This window comes from Muscardinus avellanarius, assembly GCF_963383645.1.
Source record: "Muscardinus avellanarius genome assembly, chromosome: 13".
Taxonomy (NCBI): domain Eukaryota; kingdom Metazoa; phylum Chordata; class Mammalia; order Rodentia; family Gliridae; genus Muscardinus; species Muscardinus avellanarius.
Genome location: NC_137799.1, coordinates 54,714,537 through 54,735,226, shown reverse-complemented (window position 1 = coordinate 54,735,226; position 20,690 = coordinate 54,714,537). Strand labels below are relative to the sequence as shown.

General features: G+C 39.1%; 1 protein-coding gene across 11 annotated transcripts in view; it reads left to right on the top strand.

Annotated features, from left to right (window-relative positions):
• Positions 1-5,048: 5,048 nt before the first annotated feature.
• The window catches only part of DENND4C (DENN domain containing 4C), a gene marked incomplete at both ends in the record, with an annotated part of 121,895 nt that continues 106,253 nt past the window's right edge, over positions 5,049-20,690 (top strand). For 9 of the 11 annotated variants that reach the window (XM_080709186.1, XM_080709187.1, XM_080709184.1 and 6 more), the window contains 4 exons: positions 5,049-5,353; positions 9,331-9,583; positions 13,925-13,994; positions 15,939-16,108. In XM_080709186.1, the coding sequence (XP_080565312.1) occupies positions 5,049-5,353; positions 9,331-9,583; positions 13,925-13,994; positions 15,939-16,108 (798 nt within the window). The remainder of the gene's footprint in view (positions 5,354-9,330; positions 9,584-13,924; positions 13,995-15,938; positions 16,109-20,690) is intronic. The other 2 variants (XM_080709180.1, XM_080709179.1) reach the window with 2 other exon arrangements.

Sequence of the window (20,690 nt, the reverse complement as noted above, 5' to 3'; positions counted from 1 at the left end):
TATATCAGTTTTTTTTTTCTTACAGTACTGGAAATGGGGGCATTCTACCTCTGAGCTGCACCCCAGCTCCATTTTTTTTTTTTTTTAATTCTTAATTTGAAACCAGGTCTCACTGAGTTGCAAAGGGCCTCACACTAAGTAGCTGAGGCTGTTTGTGAATCGCGATCCCCTGGTCTTAGCCCCCTGAATGTTAGGATTTACAAGCGTGTGCCGCCATGCCTGGCTTACATCAGTTTCTATGAAAATCCTGCTAGGGTCAGGCATGGTGATGTTTGCCTAGAGTACTAGTACTTGGGAAGTTGAATGGGGAATAGCAGGTTCAAAGTCAGCCTCAGCAACTTAGTGAGACTTTGTTTCAAATAATAAAGTAGGGACCAGCGTAGCGGCGCATGCTTGGAGACAGGAGGATGGAGCAAGTTCGAAGTCAGCTGTGCTGGCTTAAGAGACCCTGTTTCCAAATAAAAATATAAAATAGGTCTGGAAGTGTAGCCCGGAGGTAGAAGGGCTTCCAGGAATCCCAGTACCACCAAAAAATTTAAAAAAAAAGTAGGGCTGGGGGTGTTAGAATTCAGAGTTAGAATGTCCCTGGGTTCAGTCCCCAGTATAACACACACACACACACACACACACACACACACACACACACACACACACCCCACACCTGCCGGGGAAACTTGACTTTTTTTTTTTTTTTTTTTTTTTTTTTTTTGCAGTACTCAGACTTAGAACCAATGGCACTCCACCTCTGAGCTACATCCCAGCCCTTTTTATTTTTTATTTTAAGATAGTGTCTCGCTAAGTGTTCTAGGCAGGCCTGGAACTTGCTGTTCCTCTGCCTCAGCATCCATAGCAGCTGGGATTATAGGCATGTATTATCTTACCTGACTTCAACAGCTTGATGATATTGAGTTTCCCAGTATTATTTAGGACTCTTTAATTTATTCAGCCATGTTTTTGTAATTTTCATTTTATATTCCTTACACATATTTTGTTCAATTTATCTTTTTTTGTGGTACCGAGGATGGAACCCAGGGGCATTCTACCTTTGAGCAACACCCCCAGCTCGATTTTTAATTCTTTATTTTGAAACAGGTCTCAGTGAGTTGCAAAGGGCCTCACTAAGTAGCTGAGGCTGTCCGCGAACTGCGATCCTCCTGTTTTAGCTTCCCAAATGCTGGGATTACAAGCATGTACCACCACTCCTGGCTTCACCAGGAGCATTTTACCTTCAAGCTATACCACCAGCCCTTTTTATTTTTTGTCTTGAAACAGTCTCACTTGGTACCCAAAAGTCATGCTGTGTTGCTGAGGCTGTCTTTATGTCTATTACAGGCATCGGGTTTTCTTTATACTTAATCATAATGTTATTTATATAAACCTCTTCATTTAAAAAAAGTATTTTTTAGCCAGGTGTGGTGGAGCATGTTTGTAATCTCAGTTCAGGGCTAGGAGGATTGCAGGTTCAGGGCTAGGTCCTCCACAATTTAGTGAGGCCCTGTTTCAAAATAAAATAGGATTATGGGTGTAGCTCAGAGGCAGAATGCCTCTGAGTGTGTGTGTGTGTGTGTGTGTGTGTGTGTGTGTGTGTGTGTTTGGTGGAACTAGGAATCTAGGAATTCAACACAGGGGCATTCTACTTCTGTACTACACTCTAGCCCTATGCTATTTTTTTAATTTTGGAAACAGGGTCTCATTAATCTGCTGAAGCTAGTCTTTTTTTTTTTTTTTTGCAGTACTGGGGATGGAACCCAGGGACATTCTACCTCCAAGCTACACTCCCAGCCCTATTTCTTATTCTTTATTTTGAAATAGGGTCTCACTGAGTTGCAAAGGGCCTAAGTAGCTGAGGCTGTCTGCGAACCATGGTCCTCCTGCCTCAGCCTCCCAAATGCTAGGATTGTAAGCGTGTGCCACCACGCCCAGCTGTTGAGGCTAGTCTTGAACCTGGGATCCTCCTGTCTCAGCCTCCAAATACTGGGATTCTAGGCATGTGTCAACATGTTTGGCAGAACTTTCTTCTTTTCTAATATCAGTGCTTAAAGCTCTGAATTTCTTTTTTAAGCATTGCTTTAGCTACATCACACAAATAGCTGTTATTCTATTTATCTCAAAATGTTTTCTATTTTTCATTTTTGTTTTTCAGTTAACACAAAATTATATATTTATGAGGTATGGTATGATATTTCTCCACATGTATATTATGTATTCTAAGCAAGTGATGGTAATAACATTTCCATCTTATTATCATTTCTTTGTCCTTCTTTTATCCATACTGAGGACTGAATACAGGGCCCTGGGCATGCTAGGCAAGCACTCTACGACTGAGTTGCAGCCATAGCCCTCATCTCATGTTTGGATCCGTGGTACTTCTCTCAGCTAGGTTTTGTTGCTGTTGTTGTTGTTTTGTGTGTGTATGTGTGTGTGTGTGTGTGTGTGTGTGTGTGTGTGTGTGTGTGTGTGATGCTGGGATTGAACCCAGGGCTTTTCTACCTCCAGACTGCATCCTTTTTTATTTTTTGTTTTGAAACAGGGTCTCAGTGGCATGGTGCCACATGCCTGCAATCCCAATACTTGAGAGATTGAGAAGAAGGATCACAGGTGTATAGCCTGCATCAGCAACTTGGTTAGGTTCTCAGCAACTTAGTGAAACCCTCTTTCAAAATTAAAAATAAAATAGGCTGCTGGGTTTGGTGGCACATGCTTGTAATCCCAGCGTTTGGGAGGCTGAGACACGAGGATCGCACAGGTTGGAAGCCAACCTCAGCTACTTAGTGAGGCTCTTAATAACTTAGTGAGACCCTGTTTCCAAATAAAAAATATAAAATAGGTCTGGGAGTATAGCCCGGAGGTAGAAAGCCCCTGGGTTCTACCCCAGTACTACCAAAAAAAAAAAAAAAAAAAAAAAAAGACTCAGGGTGTAGTCCAGAAGTAGAATGTGCCTCAGTTCAAGCCCCAGTAAGGGAAAAAAGAAAAAAAAAAAAAAAAAAAAAAAAGAGAGATTAAGAAATAGGGTCTTCCTACTTTTCTGAGTCTTGCTAAGTATCTGGGGCTGGTATTGATTCTCTTCTCTCAGCCTACCCAGTACCTAGTTTATAGGTGTGCACCACCATGCCTGACTCTTCTAGTTCTTTGTAAACTCTATGATATTTTGTAAAGATATAAAATATATTATCTTTATAAAGTATATGACATTGTGAGCAATAATTACCCTACTGTGCTATAGATAATAGAATTTACTCCTCCCATCTGTATTTTGGTACTTATGCAACCTGTCTTTCCTCCTACCCTTCAAGTCTGAGGTGATTACTATTTTATTTTCTTCTTTGAGATAAACTCTGTGTGTGTGTGTGTGTGTGTGTGTGTGTGTGTGTGTGTGTATGGTACTTGGGATTGAACCCAGTGGTATTCTACTTCTCAGCTACAATCCCCAACCCAATTTTTATTTTTGTTTTGAAAGAGGGTCTTGCTAGGTTTCTGAGAGTCTTAACTACTTGCTGAGGCTATACTTGAATTTGTAATCCTCCTGTCTCAGCCTCCACTATACTGGGATTACAAGTATGTGCCACCACACTCAGCTAAAATAAACTTTTTTAGCTTCCATGTGTAGGAAAGATCACGTAGTATCTGTTTTTGTGTCTGGCTTATTCTACTTATCATGATGCCCTCACAGTTTCTTCTTTGTTCCATGAGTTATTTAGATGGGTATTGTTTAATTTCTGAATACTTGGAAATTTTTATTTTATTTATTTGTTTGTTTGTTTTGCAGTACTGGGGATGGAACCCAGGGGTGTCTACCTCTGAGCTACACTCCCATCCTTATTTTTTATTCTTTTTTTTGAAACAGTGTCTCACTGAGTTGCAAAGGGCCTCACAAAGTAGCTGAGGCTGTCCATGAACCCAGATCCTCCTGTCTCAACCTCCCAAATGCTGGGATTACAAGGGTGCACAACCACGCTTGGCTTTTTTTTTTTTTTTTGGTGGTGGTACTGGGGTTCCTGGAAGCCCTTCTACCTCCGGGCTACACTCCCAGACCTATTTTTACATTTTCATTTGGAAACAGGGTCTTCTAAGCCAGCGCGCGCGGCTGGCTTCGAACCTGCGTGATCCTCCTGTCTCTGCCTCCCAAGCGCGGGGATTACAAGCGTGCGCCACCACGCCCGGTCACGCTTGGCCTTTGAGTCAGCTCTTTATCTTGGTGAATGTTCTATGTGTGTTTGAAAAGAAAGTTTATCTTACTGGTGTTGGGTCTTATACATGCTAGGCAAGCGTTCTATCATTGAGCTGTGTCCATGTTGTACTCAATTTTTTTGAATGTAAAGTACAGTTCTAGGATTTCTGTGTTTTCCAGTTATGGTAGCACATATCTGTAATCCCAGTGACTTGAGAGGAGGATCCCAATTTGAGGTCAACTTAAGCAACTTAGTGAGATCCCTTTCTCAAAATAAAAATTGAAGCCGAGCATGGTGGTGGGTACCTATAATCCTTGGAAAGTTAAGACAGGAGGATCACAGGTTCAAGCCAGTCTCAGCAACATAGTGAGACCCTTTTCCAAAAAAAAAAAAAAAAAAAATGGGGAGAAGAGAGTTGGGGATGTAGCTCAAAGGTAGAGTATTTTTGGTTCAATCCCTAATACCATTAAAAAAAAAAAACTTTCTCAAAATAACATTTTGACTTTTTTTTTCTCTCTCTCTTTTTTTTTTGTTTGGCGGTACTGGGGGTGGAACCCAGAGGCTTTCTACCTCCAGGCTATACTCCCAGACCTATTTCATATTTTATTTGGAAACAAGGTCTCACTAAGTTGCTGAGAGCCTTACTAAGTAGCTGAGGCTGGCTTCGAACCTGCACGATCCTCCTGTCTCAGCCTCCCAAGCAGGATTATAAGCATGTGCCACCACGCCTGGCTGACATTTTGACATTTTGATTATAAATCTAACTTGGAAGTATGCTAGTTGCTTATCACTAACTCATAGATAAATGAATCATGATAAAGCATTTTATTTCATTGATTTCTCTCCCTCTTTCCCTTTTTAGGAAACAGAATAGCAGCCATGATAGAAGACAAAGGACCAAGAGTGACAGACTACTTTGTTGTGGCAGGTCTCACTGACACATCCACTCTTTTGGATCAAGAAATAAATCGTTTTGATTCTAAGTCAACTGGACCTAAAGCTCCAATTACAGACATTGCTGTTATTATCAAGTCAGCTGGGGAAACAGTACCTGAAGGTTATACCTGTGTTGAAGCCACTCCATCAGCTCTCCAAGCAAACTTGAACTATGGAAGTCTGAAAAGCCCAGAGCTTTTCCTGTGTTATAAGAGAGGGAGAGACAAACCACCCCTTATAGATATTGGGTATGGTGACTTTTGTTCGCTATAGTGAGGGGAATACAATTTATTTAAGGTGCATAGTTGTAGAGTGTGAATTTTTAATTTTTTTTTTTTTTTTTTGTGGTACTGGGGTTCCTGGAAACCCTTCTACCTCTGGGCTACACTCCCAGACCTATTTTATGTTTTTTTTTTTTTTTTTTTTTTTTAAATTTGGAAACAGGGTCTCTTAAACCTGTGCGATCCTCCTGTCTTCGCTTCCCAAGCGTGGGGATTGCAAGCATGCGCCATCATGCCTGGCAACTTTTTTTTTCCCTCAACACTGGGGATGGAACTCAGGGGCATTCTACCTCCAAGCTACACCCCCCTTTCCACTTAATTTTTTTTTTTATTCTTTATTTTGAAATGGTCTCACTGAGTTGCAAAGGTCCGCACTAAGTAGCTAAGGCTGGCAGCAAACCACGATCCTCCTGTCTTGGAATCCCAAATGCTGGGATTATAAGTGTGTGCTACCATACCTGGCTATGATTTTAAATTTTTAAATTATTTATTTATTTAGGTGGCACAGGGGGTGGAACCCAGAGGCTTTCTATCTCTGGGCTATATTCCCAGACCTATTTTATATTTTATTAGAAACAGGGTCTCACTAAGTTGCTGAGAGCCTCACTAAGTAGCTGAGGCTGGCTTCGAACCTGTGCGATCCTCCTGTCTCAGCCTCCCAAGCGCGGGGATTACAAGCGTGTGCCACCACACCCGGCTAATTTTTATTTTATTTATTTTTTTGTGGTGCTGGGGATTAAATCAAGGGGTATTTTACCTCTGAGCTACACTTCTAGCCCAATTTTTTTTTTTTCTTTATTTTGAGACAGGGCCTCACTAGGCTGTGAAGGGCCTCACTAAGTAGCTGAGGCTGGCAGCGAACCTGGATCCTCCCATCTCCCAAGTTTTGAGATTATAAGCATGTACTACCACACCCAGCTAGAAATATGAATTTCATGATGGTCTTATTATTATTTGTAACTTCAGGATCAACTATAGTCATATTTTATATATCCGTACATACCCTTATTGAATTTCTGTGCATTACATTTCTTATATTGTTATACCATTTTCTTTTCTCTTTTTCTTTTTCTTTTTCTTTTTTTTTTTTTTTTTGTGGGTCTGGGGATGGAACCCAGGGGCATTTGACCTCTGAGCAACACCCCCTGCCCTACTTTTTATTCTTTATTTTGAAACCGGGTCTCACTGAGTTGCAGAGGGCCTCACTAAGTAGCTGAGACTGTCTGTAAACTGCGATCCTCTGGTCTCAGCCTCCGGAATGCTGGGATTACCAAGTGTGCGCCACCACGCCTGGCTGTTACACCATTTTCTTTCAAAGAATATTATTGAAATGAAGGAATTTGACTCTGAAATGCATGTTTGTTTTTGTTTACTCAGCAGATTAGCTTATTAATTAAATGTAAAAGAATCAGAGGCAATTTAAAAAAACTATATTTTTTTGTATGGGCACAGTATTGCACACAAAATCCTAGTACTTAGGACCTGAGACGAGAGGATTACAGGTTTGAGGCCTGCACATGGTGATTTAGTGAGACCTGTTTTTTTTAAATCATGTTTTTATAGCCGGGTGTGTTAGTGCACGCTGGTAATCCCAGCATTCAGGAGGCTGCGACCTAGAGGATCGTGGTACGCGGACAGCCTCAGCTACTTAGTGAGGCCCTCTGCAACTCAGTGAGACCCGGTTTCAAAATAAAGAATAAAAAATAGGGCAGGGGGTGTAGCTCGGAGGTCAAATGCCCCTGGGTTCTATCCCCAGACCTGCAAAAAAAACAAAAAAACCCCCATGTTTTTATTTATTTATTTATTATTTATTTATTATAGCAATTTATCCACAATTAACTGATAATCTCACATAACAGATTCATTTGAGTGAGACCCTATTTTAAATAAAAAATAAAACAGGCCTGGGTATAGCTCTGTTAGAATACCACTGGATACAGTCCCCAATACCAAAATAAAACCACATTTTAAAAAAATTTGCACCTTGTTTTTTTACACTGTAAATGTTACGTTCTTAAAAATATAAATATGTTTCTCCAAAATATAAATATGTTACATATTGCATTCTCTTATACATAAAGTAATTTCAGAGTTACAACATTACTAACAATAGTAAGCCTATTTCTTTGTCACTTATAGATCCTTGTCTTTAGAATATATCCCATTGTTTACAAAGTACTATGTTAAAAAATTATTTGAAGCCGGGTGTGGTGGCGCACGCTTGTAATCCCCACACTTGGGAGGCTGAGACAAGGAGGATTGCACAGGTTCGAAGTTAGCCTAAGCTACTTAGTGAGGCTCTCAGCAACTTAGTGAGACCCTGTTTCCAAGTAAAATATAAAATAGGTCTGGGAGTATAGCCTGGAGGTAGAAAGCCTCTGGGTTCCACCCCCAGTACCACCAAAAAAAAAAAAACAAAACAAAACAAAAAAAAATTATTTGAACTGGGGCTGAAACAGGAGGGTTGCAGTTTGTGGACAGCCTCAGCTACTTAGGCTCTTTGCAATGTAGTGAGACTCTATTTCAAAATAAAGAATAAAAATAGGGCTAGGGGGTATAGCTCAGAGGTAGAATGCCCCTGGGTTCTATCCCCAGTACCCCCTCAAAAAAAAAATCTTGAAATAGGGTTTCTGTGTATGTGTGTGTGTTTTGTGGTACTGGGGTTCCTGGAAGCCCTTCTACCTCTGGGCTTCACTCCCAGACCTATTTTTTTTATATTTTTATTTGGAAACGGTCTCATACGCCAGCACCACTGGCTTCAAACCTGCTTGATCCTCCTGTCTCCGCCTCCCAAGCGCAGGGATTACAAGCGTGTGCCACCATGCCAGGCTCTATGTGTTTAACTTACCAATTTGGTGTGAAGTTATGTTTTTCTGTTTCTATTTATGTTTCATTTATTCATTTCTTTTAATGTGGAAAGTACATAATGAAAATTCTAATAATCTAGAATAGAATATTTGTGGTCTTTTTTGTGTATGTATCTTACAATAAGCAGTAAAAAATTAGCCAGGTGTCGTGGTACATGCTTGTAATCCTGGCGGCTCAGGAGGCTGAGGCAAGAGGATCACAAGTTTAAGGCCAGCTTGAGCAACTCTGCAACTCTCTCAAAAAAGCTGGGCATGGTGGCGCATGCTTATAATCCCAGCATTTGGGAGGCTGAAACAGGAGGATCGTGGTTCAAGAATAGCCTCAGCTATTACTTAGTGAGGATCTCTGCAACTCAGTGAGATCCTGTTTCAAAATAAAGTCTAAAAAATAGGAAATGTAGCTCAGAGGTAGAATGCCCCTGGGTTCTATCCCCAGGGACAGGGTGATACCATGCCCAGCTCTCCCTGTCTCTCTCTCTTTTTGTACTTAGGATGGAACCCAGGGAATTCTACCTCTGAGCTACATCCCCAGTCCTACTTTTTTTCTTTTTGGTGGTACTGGGGTTCCTGGAAGCCCTCTATCTCCGGGCTACACTCCCAGACCTATTTTTACATTTTTATTTGGAAACAGGGTCTCCTAAGCCAACGCGCATGGCTGGCTTCGAACCTGTGTGATCCTCCTGTCTCTGCCTCCCAAGCGCGGGGATTACAAGCGTGCGCCACCACGCCCGGCTCTACTTTATTTTTATTTTGAAACAGAGTCTTGCTAGGTTGATGAGAATCTCATTACTTGCTGAGGCTGTCCTTAAACCTTCGATCTTCTGACTCAGTCTCCCAAGTATTGGTATTACAAGCATTTACCACCACACTGGGCTTAAACTATTCAATTCTGATATTAAATTGTGTGCTAGCTTTTGAAAGAACTCAGAGATTTATTGTTCTTAAAGTAATTTTGGTTTTGGTTTATAATTAAGACTTAAGAAAAAATAGGAGAGACCACATTTTTGTTTGTTTCCAGAATAAAGCCAGCATTAACCTGAAACCTATCTTTATCTTCTGCCCTTTCTTGATTTGCAGAGTTTTATATGAAGGAAAAGAAAGACTTATCCCAGGATGTGAAGTGATCGTAGTCACTCCCTATGGTCGCTGTGCCAATGTCAACAATAGTTCAACTACTTCACAAAGAATCTTTATTACGTATCGAAGGGCTCCTCCAATTCGACCCCAGAATTCCTTGGCTGTAACTGATATATGTGTTATTGTAACCAGCAAAGGAGAAACCCCTCCTCATACCTTCTGCAAAGTTGACAAAAACTTAAATTGTGGAATGGTAAGAATGAAATCATTTTATTTTCAGAGTTTCATTTAAAAACAAACCAAAAGAAATACTATTTGGACTCCCATTTTCTGTCTACACCCCAGCCCTATTTTTTATTTTTGTAGGGTTTCACTAAGTTGGAGAGGGTCTTACTAAGTTGCTTAAGCTGAATTGAGAACCTACAATCCTCCTGTCTCAGCCTTCTAAGTACTAGAAGGCTGTGTCAGCATGACTGGCTTAATTCATAATAATTCTTAAGATTTTATCTAATAATCTAGAAGAAGTTCAGTGTGAAATTCCAGAAAAAGTATACTTTAATTCAGGGATGTTTTGCTTATTTATTTTTTGTAAATCCTAATGTTGTATATGTCACATAAACATAGAGGTTCTTGTTAGTTTTTGGGTTTTGGTGGTATCTACAAAAACACTTGCAGAGAGAGTGAGTGGGAGTTCAGCCTACATTTTTAAATTTAATTTAATTTAATTTTTTATTTTATTTTTATTTTTTTGCTGTACAGGGAATGGAACCCAGGGACATTCTACCTCTGAGTTAAACCCCCAGCCCTATTTTTTATTCTTTATTTTGAAACTGAGTCTCACTAAGTAGCTGAGGCTGTCCTTGAACTGAGATCCTCTTGTCTCAGCCCCCCAAATGCTAGGATTAGAAGTGTGCACCACCACAACTGGCTCCCATTTATTTATTTTAAATATTGTTTTGCATATTTAATTTTTAAAAGGAGTCTAATAAATAAGAAAGTTGGACATATACATTTTCTTTTTCTTTTTTTTTTTTTTTGGTGGTACTGGGGGTGGAACCCAGAGGCTTTCTACCTCCGGGCTATACTCCCAGACCTATTTTATATTTTATTAGAAACAGGGTCTCACTAAGTTGCTGAGAGCCTCACTAAGTAGCTGAGGCTGGCTTCGAACCTGCACGATCCTCCTGTTTCAGCCTCCCAAGTGCGGGGATTACAAGCAAACGCTATCATGCCTGGCTGGACATATACATTTGATTTATAGTTTTATAAGACTGAGGTTGTCCACAGACCGAGATTCTCCGGTCTCAGCCTTCTGAATGCTGGGGTTACAAGCATATGCCACCATGCCCAGTTCCCTGGTTTGAGGTCTTTTTTTTTTTTTCTTTCTTTTGGTGGTACTGGGGGCAGAACCCAGAGGCTTTCTACCTCCAGGTTATACTCTCAGACCTATTTTTATATTTTATTTGGAAACAGGGTCTCACTAAGTTGCTGAGATCCTCACTAAGTAACTGAGGCTGGCTTCTAACCTGTGCGATCCTCCTGTCTCAGCCTCCCAAGTGCGGTGATTACAAGCGTGAGCCACCACGCCTGACCTGGTTTGAGTTTTAATGCTTACTCTACTTTGTGATCTCTCTCCCTCTCCCTCTCCCTCTCCCTCTCCCTCTCCCTCTCCCTCTCCCTCTCCCTCTCCCTCTCCCTCTCCCTCTCTCTCTCTCTCTCTCTCATTACTAAAGGGTAAATAGAGGTATTCTACCTCTGAACTGCATTTCCAACCCTTTTTTACTTTTTATTTTACTTTTTTTGTGTTATTGGGGATGGAACTCCTTGAATCTACCTCTGAGCTATACCTTCAGCCCTATTTTTTTATTCTTTACTTTGAAACAGGGTCTTACTAAGTTGTGGAGGGCCTTACTAAGTAGCTGAGGCTGGCCACAAATCTGTGATCCTCCTGTCTCAGCCTCCCTAATACTGGGATTAGAAATATGTGTTACCATGCCTGGCTTATTTATTTATTTATTTATTTATTTATTTATTTATTTATTTATTGTGGTACTGGGGATGGAACCCAGGGCCATTCTACCTCTGAGCTACACCTCAGCCTTATTTTTTTATTCTTTATTTTGAAACAGGGTCTCACTGAGTTGCCAGGGGCCTCACTAAGTAGTAACTGAGGCTGTCTGTGAACCTCGATCTCCCTGTCTCAGCCTCCCAAATGCTGGGGTTACAAGTGTACACTACCACACCTGGCTTTTATTTTTTATTTTGAAACAGGTTCTCACTAAGTTACTGATGGAGCTTGCTCAGTTGCTGAGGCTAGCCATGAACTTGCAATGCCCCTTTCTCAGCCTCCCTAGTACTGGGATTGCAGGTGTGTGCCACTGTGCCTAGCATGTTGTTTCTTTGAAGCAGTAGTCACCTTTGGTTGATTGCAGAATTCTTTGGATCTTTTTGAAACTTCACTAATTTTTTATTCTTTCTTTTTTTTTAGTGTTCTCATCAGTGCTTTACCGTTTTATTTCACAAAATATTTTCTGTTCAAGCCAGGCATGGTGGTGCATGCTTGTAATCCCAGGACTTGGTACAGACTGAGACAGGAGGATTTGAGGACAGCCTCAGCAACTTACTGAGAACCTGTTACTAAATAAAAAATAAACCTGGGCTGGGGTTATAGCTTGAAGGTAGAACACCTCTGAGTTCAATCCCTGTTACTGCGTGCTTGCATGTAGACACACACACACACACACACACACATACACACACACGTACGTACATACGTACATACGTACTTACATTACTGGGGATTGAACCCAGGGATATTCTACCTCTGCGCTACATCCCCAGTCTTATTTATATTTTTATTTTGAATAAGGTCTTGCTAGATTGATGAGAGTGTCACTACTTGCTGAGGCTGTTACTGAATCTGGAATCCTCCAGTCAGCCTCCCAAGTACTGGGATTATAAACGTGCATCACTGTGCTGGGCTCAAATATAGGTTGTTTTGTTTTATTTTATTTTTATTTTTTGTGGTACTAGGGAGTGAACCCAGGGATATTCTACCTCCAAGCTACACTCCCATTTTTTTATTTTTTATTTTGAAACCCTATTTCTTATTTTTTATATTTTTGGTATTGAATAAAATCCTAATATTTTTTCTTTATTTTGATAAAAGGTCTCACTAGATTGTGGAGGGACTAAGTAGCTGAGACTGGCCTTGAATCTGTGATCCTTCTGTCTCAGCCTCCCAAATACTGGGATTACACACGTAAACCACATGCCTGGCTTTTGAACATAGGTTTTTTTTTTAAAATCTTTAAAAAATTTTTTTTCTTGGTGCATTGAAGTCATACATCTTTATGGGGTACAAGATGGTAGAGGCACACATGCACACATCACCCAATTACCCCTTACCCAACTCTCACCCCATTCCCTCCCCTTTCCTTCCTTCTCATGTTTGGCTTAGTGATTGACTTTGATGTTTGTTAATGTACATCATATATATAAGGGATTTCCCTCTTCCCCCTTCCCATCCCCCTCAGTTAGGTTGCCTTATTTGCTCATCTATAGTATCTCTTTTTTGTCTAGAGTTCCTCCTTTACCCATTTCTCCCTAGCTTCTGCATATTAGGGAGAGCATCCGATTTCTTATTTTTTGTGACTGACTAATATCACTCAGTATAATGTTCTCCAGTTCCATTCATTTCCCTGTAAATAACAATTTTGTTCTTGTTTATGGCTGAGTAAAATTCCATTGTGTACATATCCCACAGTTTTGTAATCCATTCATCTGTTGATGAACATCTTGGCTGGTTCCATAGTTTGGCAATGGTGAATTATACGACTATGAACATAGATATACATGCATTAGTTTGGTAGTTTGGTTTCCATTCTTTTGGGTAGATACCCAGAAGTAGTGTTGCTGGATCATATGGTAGGTTCATTCCCATTCTTCTGAGGATCCTCAATACTGTTTTCCAAATTGGTTGCACTAATTTACAATCCCACCAAACAGTGTTTTAGAGTTCCCACTTCTTTACATCTTCACCAGCTTTTGTTGTGGTTTGTTTTGAATGATGCCATTCTAGTTGGCATTAGGTGAAATCTCAGGGTAGTTTTGATTTGCATCTCTCTGATTGCTAATGATGTTGATCATTTTTTTAAATGCATTTACTGGCCATTTGATTTTCTTTTGTGAAGTGTCTATTTAGTTCACTTGCCCCTTTTTTGATTGGGTTATTTATTTTCTTAGTGATAAGTTTCTTGAGTTCTTCAAACATAGGTTTTAAGTAGATTCTTCAGAATAAACAGCTAAAATCTTTAGATGACATTAAAGAAAATGAATTTCTTTTATTATTTTTATTTTTTTTTTTAATTTTTATGGTACTGGAGATGGAATCCGGGGCATTCTGCCTCCTAGCTACACTTCCAGCTCTATTTTTTATTTTTTATTTTGAAACAGGGTCTCACTGAGTTGCAGAGGGCCTCACTAAGTAGCTGAGGCTGTCCTTGAACCACAGTCCTCCTGTCTTAGCCTCCCAAATGCTGGGATTATAAGTGTGATCCTTTTTGTCTCTTAAAACCTAATTTTTATTTTACAGTGGGGTTCCAGTGTGTTTTTGTGTTATAAGAAGTCTGTTCCTGCTTCAAATGCAATAGCATATAAAGCTGGTAAGTAAATTACAGATTTGTTTCTATCACCGCATTATTGGTACCCATTAACATTTGGCTATTAGAGACAAAGTGTATTTCCTTATATAGTTTGTGGAATTGATCAAATCATAAAATTGAATTACCTATGTTTTTAGCATGTGAAGGCATAAATTTTCTTAAATGCATTGTATGCTACAAGATGTATGCACTGTTTCCCCCACCCATCCAGTGCTGCTAATAAAATTTGAACTTTATCCAAAGCAAGCATATGTAGGAAAACATTCAGGCTTTTGGTATACACTAATAGAATTAACAGTTTAATAGAAAACTGCTTACTCTCTGACATTTTATATTTTGACAATCAGAAGGGTGTCAAACTGCATCTTTACTTCTTATATTTCCTTCTCTTATCTTTGTGTGTCTGATTTGAAACCACATGTTACTTGCCATGAAAGGTGGACTTGCTTCCTTTCTCCCTTGTTGCAAAGAATCAGCTATATGGAGGAGAGAAGGGCCTGAGAAACTTTTCTGCCACGAAGTTTTTGAGAAATCTATCGCCACATTCTTACTGCACAGTAAAGTGTCAAGGGCTGTAAAGATATAAGTGTGACTTCTTCATCCCACTGGTGTGGTGGGATAAAAACTGAAAATACAGGTATGCTCCAGTTGTAAATAGAAGAGATACTGGAATACTTCTTTGTGAAAAGAAGCAATTACTTTTGATTATGCAGTTTTTGAAGTGACGTTTTACTTTAGGGAAGTCAGCAATTTTATATCTAAAAACTCTCAATTGTCCTCATGAAAGCATTCAAATTAATGAATCAAACCATTAAATTTATCATATAAAAATAAAAAAAGAAGTGGTTAACTTTTAAAAATATGATACTGCTAATGCTATAGTGCGTGGGTTGTATTGTTTCCCTAAAATGTTTTCTCTTTTTTGGATAGGGAGTAGGTATCACTTTAAAACAAAAGAAAGCAAAACAAAAAACTTGAAGAAAGCTTTGATAAAGTATATAGGCATTCGATATGAGACATTTATTTTCGAATACAGAGTTTTGGAGACTGAATTTAAACTCAAATCCTGCTATTGTTCTATTGGTTTTCAAATTTTAATTTAGAAGTTGTCTGTATGTTGTCCCTATTAGAGGCTTTTTTTTTTTTTTTTTTGTGGGTCTGGAGATGGAACCCAGGGGCATTTGACCTTCGAGCTACACCCCCTGCCCTGTTTTTTATTCTTTATTTTGAAACAGGGTTTCACTGAGTTGCGGAGGGCCTCACTAACTAGCTGAGGCTGTCCACGAACCGCAATCCTCCGGTCTCAGCCTCCTGAATGCTGGGATTACAAGTGTGTGCCACCATGCCTGGCTTATTAGAGGCTTTTAAAATGATGCCATGCAGCTACTTTGTCCCGAAGAAGCTTTGTTATGGTTTTCTGAGTGCTCCCTACTTCTACCATCTGGGTCTCACATACTCTGTACTCAGTCTTAGGAGTTTTTGTTTTGTTTAATTTTCATGTTGCATGCCTTTTATATTGTTCTTTCAACATAAGTGTATGGGCTGTGATAACTTCTGTTGCCTTGGCATTATTTCATAGCACTTGTCCCTTTCCTGAATATTGTCCCAAAGACTAACTGAAATAGTAAATTTTTCTTACCATTTCCTATAAATATTGGCATATGTAGGATAAATACATTAAGATTGGTGCTCAAGATTGGTTGAGTAGGAGACTTGATTAGTGTATTTAATACATTTGCATATTATAGTTAATTATAAGTTCATGGATATTATATAAAAGGTAGTTTTTAATTTTTGTTATAGCAAGAGAAAAATTGATTTTAAAATTTCACACAAATACTACCATGAAATTTGGTATTAAAATATTATATTAATATGTATCATATATAATTTATAGCAAAGTAACTTAAAAGAAAATTTATTATTGTCTCCTTTTTCTGAAAGGTTTAATTTTTAGGTATCCAGAAGATGACTATGAATCCTTTCCACTCTCAGAATCTGTACCTCTTTTCTGCCTTCCTATGGGAGCCACTATTGAATGTTGGGATCCTCAAACCAAATATCCACTTCCAGTTTTTTCAACTTTTGTTCTGACAGGTTCTTCAGCTGAAAAGGTACATTTTTTCCTGATTGATTAAAACTATTTTGTCCATGTTGTTTATATATAAAGTGGTTAATGTAAGTGTTGTTTTCAGTACTTGGGAGGCTGAGACAGGAGGATTGCAGGTTTATGGCAGCCTCAGTTACTTAGTGAAGCACTCTGCAATTTAGAACCTGTTTAAAAATAAAGAATTAAAAACAGGGCGGGGGCATAGTTCAGAGGAGAATGCCCCTGGGTTCCAACCTCAGTACTGAAAAAAAAAGTTGTTTTGAATAATTAGTATTATTTGGACAAAACACATTTAATTTATAATGCCCAGGGTGAGTAGTCATCATGAAAATTTGTCATCAATATGTTGATTCACTTGGAGGTTCTACAAAAAAATATAAAGTCTTTCTGGAGAGATACTCCCACAATCCAGGTTTCAAAAGGAGATTATAGTGATAGAAGACATTGGTAATGTAGGAAGAATCAGCATGACACAGTGTAGAGTACATGAGACCCTCGTGACATTGAAATGATAGAACAACAGTATAAAAGTTGTTATTAGCCAGGTATGGTGGCACACATCGATAATCCCAGGATTACAGGTTTGAGGTCAGTCTCCCAATTTAGTAAAATTCTGTTTCAAAATAAAAAAGGTTGGAGGTGTAGTTGAGAGGTAGAATGCCCCTGGGTCCCATTCCCAGTATGAAAAAAATTATAAGTTGAACATATAATTGAAGGGATTTCAAGACCCAGTAGAAGGGATCAAAATAAAAAGAACAAGATATTTTAGAAAATAGACAGATTGGACAAAGAGTCAAATGTCTAGAAGTTAGAAACATGGTCCTTAGCTGGGTGTGGTGATGCACACTTATAATCCCAGCATTTTGAGAGGCTGAGACAGGAGGATTGCAGGTTCTCAGACAGCCTCAGCTATTTAGTGAGGCCCTTTGCAACTCAGTGAGACTCTGTTTCAGGATTGAGGATATAGCTTGGAGGTAGAATGCCTCTGGGTTTCATCCCCAGTACAGGGGGGAAAAAATGGTGGCACAATCATGCCTCCTATTTGGGAGGTCGAGACAGGAGAATTTCAGGTTCAAGAACAACCTCACCAAGTAGTGAGACTCTCATCAACCTAGCAATACCCTGTTTCAAAATAAAATAGGGCTGTGCTGGGGTGTAACTCAGATAGAATGCCCTTAGGTTCAATCCTCAGTATGAAAAAAAAAAAAAAAAAGTTGCACACCTGTAATCCCAGTAATTGGGAGACTCAGACGTGAGGATTGCAGTTTTGAGGACAGTGTCAGCAAGTAGTGAGATGCTTATCAACCTAGAAGACCCTGTTTCAAAGCAAAAATAAAATAGGGCTGGGGGTATAGTTCAGAGATAAAATGTTCCTTGGTTCAATTCCTGTACCATTAAAAAAAGTAAAATTCAGTCAGTAGTTTAAACAATAGATAAGATATAGCTGAAGGGAGATTAATGAAGTAGAAGATAGATTTAAAAAATATGGCACAGAAAAAGGTAAAATATAAGCTGGGTGTTATGTTGCTTGCTTGTAATCCCAATACTTGGGAGGCTAACATAGGAGGATAATAACAGGTTGGAGGACAGCCTCAGCAATACAGTGAGACTCTCAGTAACTTATTGAAACAAAAAAAGTAAAAAAGGAGTGGTGGTATAGCTTGGAGGTAGAACATCCCTGGGTTCAGGGATGTTTTTCCCTGGAAACACACACACACACACACACACACACACACACACACACACACACACACCACCATAAAAAGGACCTGAGTATGGTAGTACACACTTTTAATCCCAGAATTTAAGAGGCTGAGACAGGAGGATTGCAGGTTTATGGCTAGCCCTAGGTACTGAGTGAGGTCCTCTGCAACTTAGTGATACCCTATTTCAAAATAAAGAATAAAAGAGAGGGCTGGAGGTGTAGCTTGGAGGTAGACTACCCCTGGGTTCAATCTCTGGTACTGCAAAGACAAAAACAAAAAACTGTAAGAGATAGACTCTGAAGGTCCAGTAAATATTAATGTTTCAAAAGGAAAAACTAGAAAAGAAAAAGACAACATTCTAGGAGCTACTGCTTTTCCAAGGTTGATGGAAAGTTAAGTCTTTAAATTAAGGGGGTACTCTGAATCCTCAGCAGAAAATCCCATACATAAATAAACTCACCTCTTTTCACATCATGGTAAAACCATGGAACATTAAAAACAAAAAGCACACTTTTTATCAGTTCTGGAGATTGAACCCTGGGGCAGTCTACTTCTGAGTTATACTCCCAGCCCTATTTCTTTTATTTTTTAATTGAAACGGGATCTCACTAAGTTGCAAAGGGCCTCACCAAGTACTGAGGCTGGCTGCGAAAATTAAAAAAATCTTCAAGTACTTTAGAGTTAACCAGTTTACTTTGACCAGTAGAGAACAATAAAGCCTTATTGAGATGTGAGTATTGGGTGGTTTGCTGGACTTATTAATTGGTAAGTAGATTTTAGCATGTAAGTGTTAATGTGTGTGAAATTTACACTCATGCTTTGTCATAATGCTTGTTAAAAGCTTTGTGATTACTTTGAAATAAGTGTATCTGGTAATATTGTATCTATAAAGGCAAGGGATAATATGATACATATATAATGACAGCTGTTAAAATTTATAAAAATACAAACAGAAAGATTGATGATGAGGAGAAGATGAGTATGATGATAGAAATGCTTTACAAGGCTGGGTGTGGTAGCGCACGCTTGTAATCCTATTACTTTGAAAGCTGAGACAGTAGGATCATAGGTTAACAGTCAGCCTCAGCAATTTAGTGGGGCCCTCGGCAACTTAGTGAGACCCTAATTCAAAATAAAGAATAAAAAGTAGGGCTGGGGTTGTAACTTGGAGTTAGAATGACCCTGGGTTTGACCCCCAGTACCCCCACAACACAACAACAGAAAGAAAGAAAAGAAAAGCTTCACAAGGAAGTAACACCTTATTTTGAAGACTAGACAGATCAGGAGGAAGTACCAAATCACTAACAAAATGTTCTAAGGCACAAAATAATGAACTAGGGCATGTGCCTGGACTGTACATCTTTCTGTATTATTGAATAGGACCAACTGGTATTATCAGAAGTGTAGAACATCACGCTATTGACATGCACTGTAACATTTACCAGTCATGGGGAGCTTTGATAGAACAAATTGTTAACCATCATGCTATCTTCAGTGTGTTCTTCAAATACTTCCTCTTCTCACTGAGACCAGTTAGGATTACTACAGTGGTTACTTTGAGATGTGCTGAGTGAAAGTAAAGTTGAAAGTTTCTCATTTGGGGACTAGGTAACTAACTCTCTTCATCTCACTAAATGAGATTGGGGACATTTGAAGAAGTGTGTATGTAATGATTTCACTTTTAAAAAGAATGCTTTATTTTTTGTGGTATAGGGAATTAAACCCAGGGGCATTCTATCTCTGAGCTACACCCCCAGCTCTTTTTTTTTTTTTTTTCCTTTTCTTTTTTTAAACAGTCTTGCTAGGTTGCCGAGAGTCTTGCTACATTGCTGACCTTGAACCTGTGTTAGCCTTCCATGTTCTGGGATTACAGGTATGTACCACCAAGCCCAGTGAAAATGATGCTTTATGATGTCTATTGGACATCCAAGTAGAGATATTATTAAATTATTTGGAAATAAGCCGGGCATGATGGTGTACACTTGTAATACCCGCACTTGGGAGGCTGAGACAGGAGGATCGCACAGGTTCAAAGCCAGCCTCAGCTACTTAGTGAGGCTCTCAGCAACTTATTGAGACTCTGTTTCCAAATAAAATAGGTCTGGGAGTATAGCCTGGAGGTAGAAACCCTCTGAGTTCCACCCCCAGTACCACCAAAAAAAAATAAAAAAAAAAATAGATTATTTGGAAATAGAAATTTGGGCTTCAGCAAAGAGGTCAGACAGAACTGGAGATAAAAATTAGTGTTTTCTTAATAAAATGATTATAGTTAAAACCTTGAGAGAATGAAATTTTCCAAGTAAAAGAAAAGTGTGAAGTTGAAACTTTGGAGAATGCTAGTATTTTACTGATATTTAACAAATTGAATCCAGTAAAAGAGAAAAGTAGAGAACAAAGAAATTTGTATTGTCAGATAGATCAAAGGAGTAAAAAATTTCAAGATAGAGGAGCATCATCTGTGTCTTGTATCATAAAGAGATCAAGAGAAATTAAGCACTGAAAGTTTTTCAATTAGAAAGTCATTGGGATCTTGATTATAAATGGAAATAGGCCAGGTGTTGTGATATATGCTTGTAATTGTAGTACTTGGAAGGCTGAGACAGGAGGATTACAGATTCAAGAATAGCCTCAGCATGTAGTGAGACTCGTCATCCTAGTAAGACCCTGTTTCAAAATAAAAATAAGCTGGGTGTAGTGGTGCACGCTTGTAATCCCAGCGCTTGGGAGGCTGAGACAGGAGGGTTGCACAGGTTTGAAGCCAGCCTCAGCTACTTAGTGAGGCTCTTCACAACTCAGACCGTTTCAAAAATGAAAAGACTAAATAATAGGGCTGAGAGTATAGCTTGGAGGTACAATATCCCTGGGTCCCATCCCCAGTAC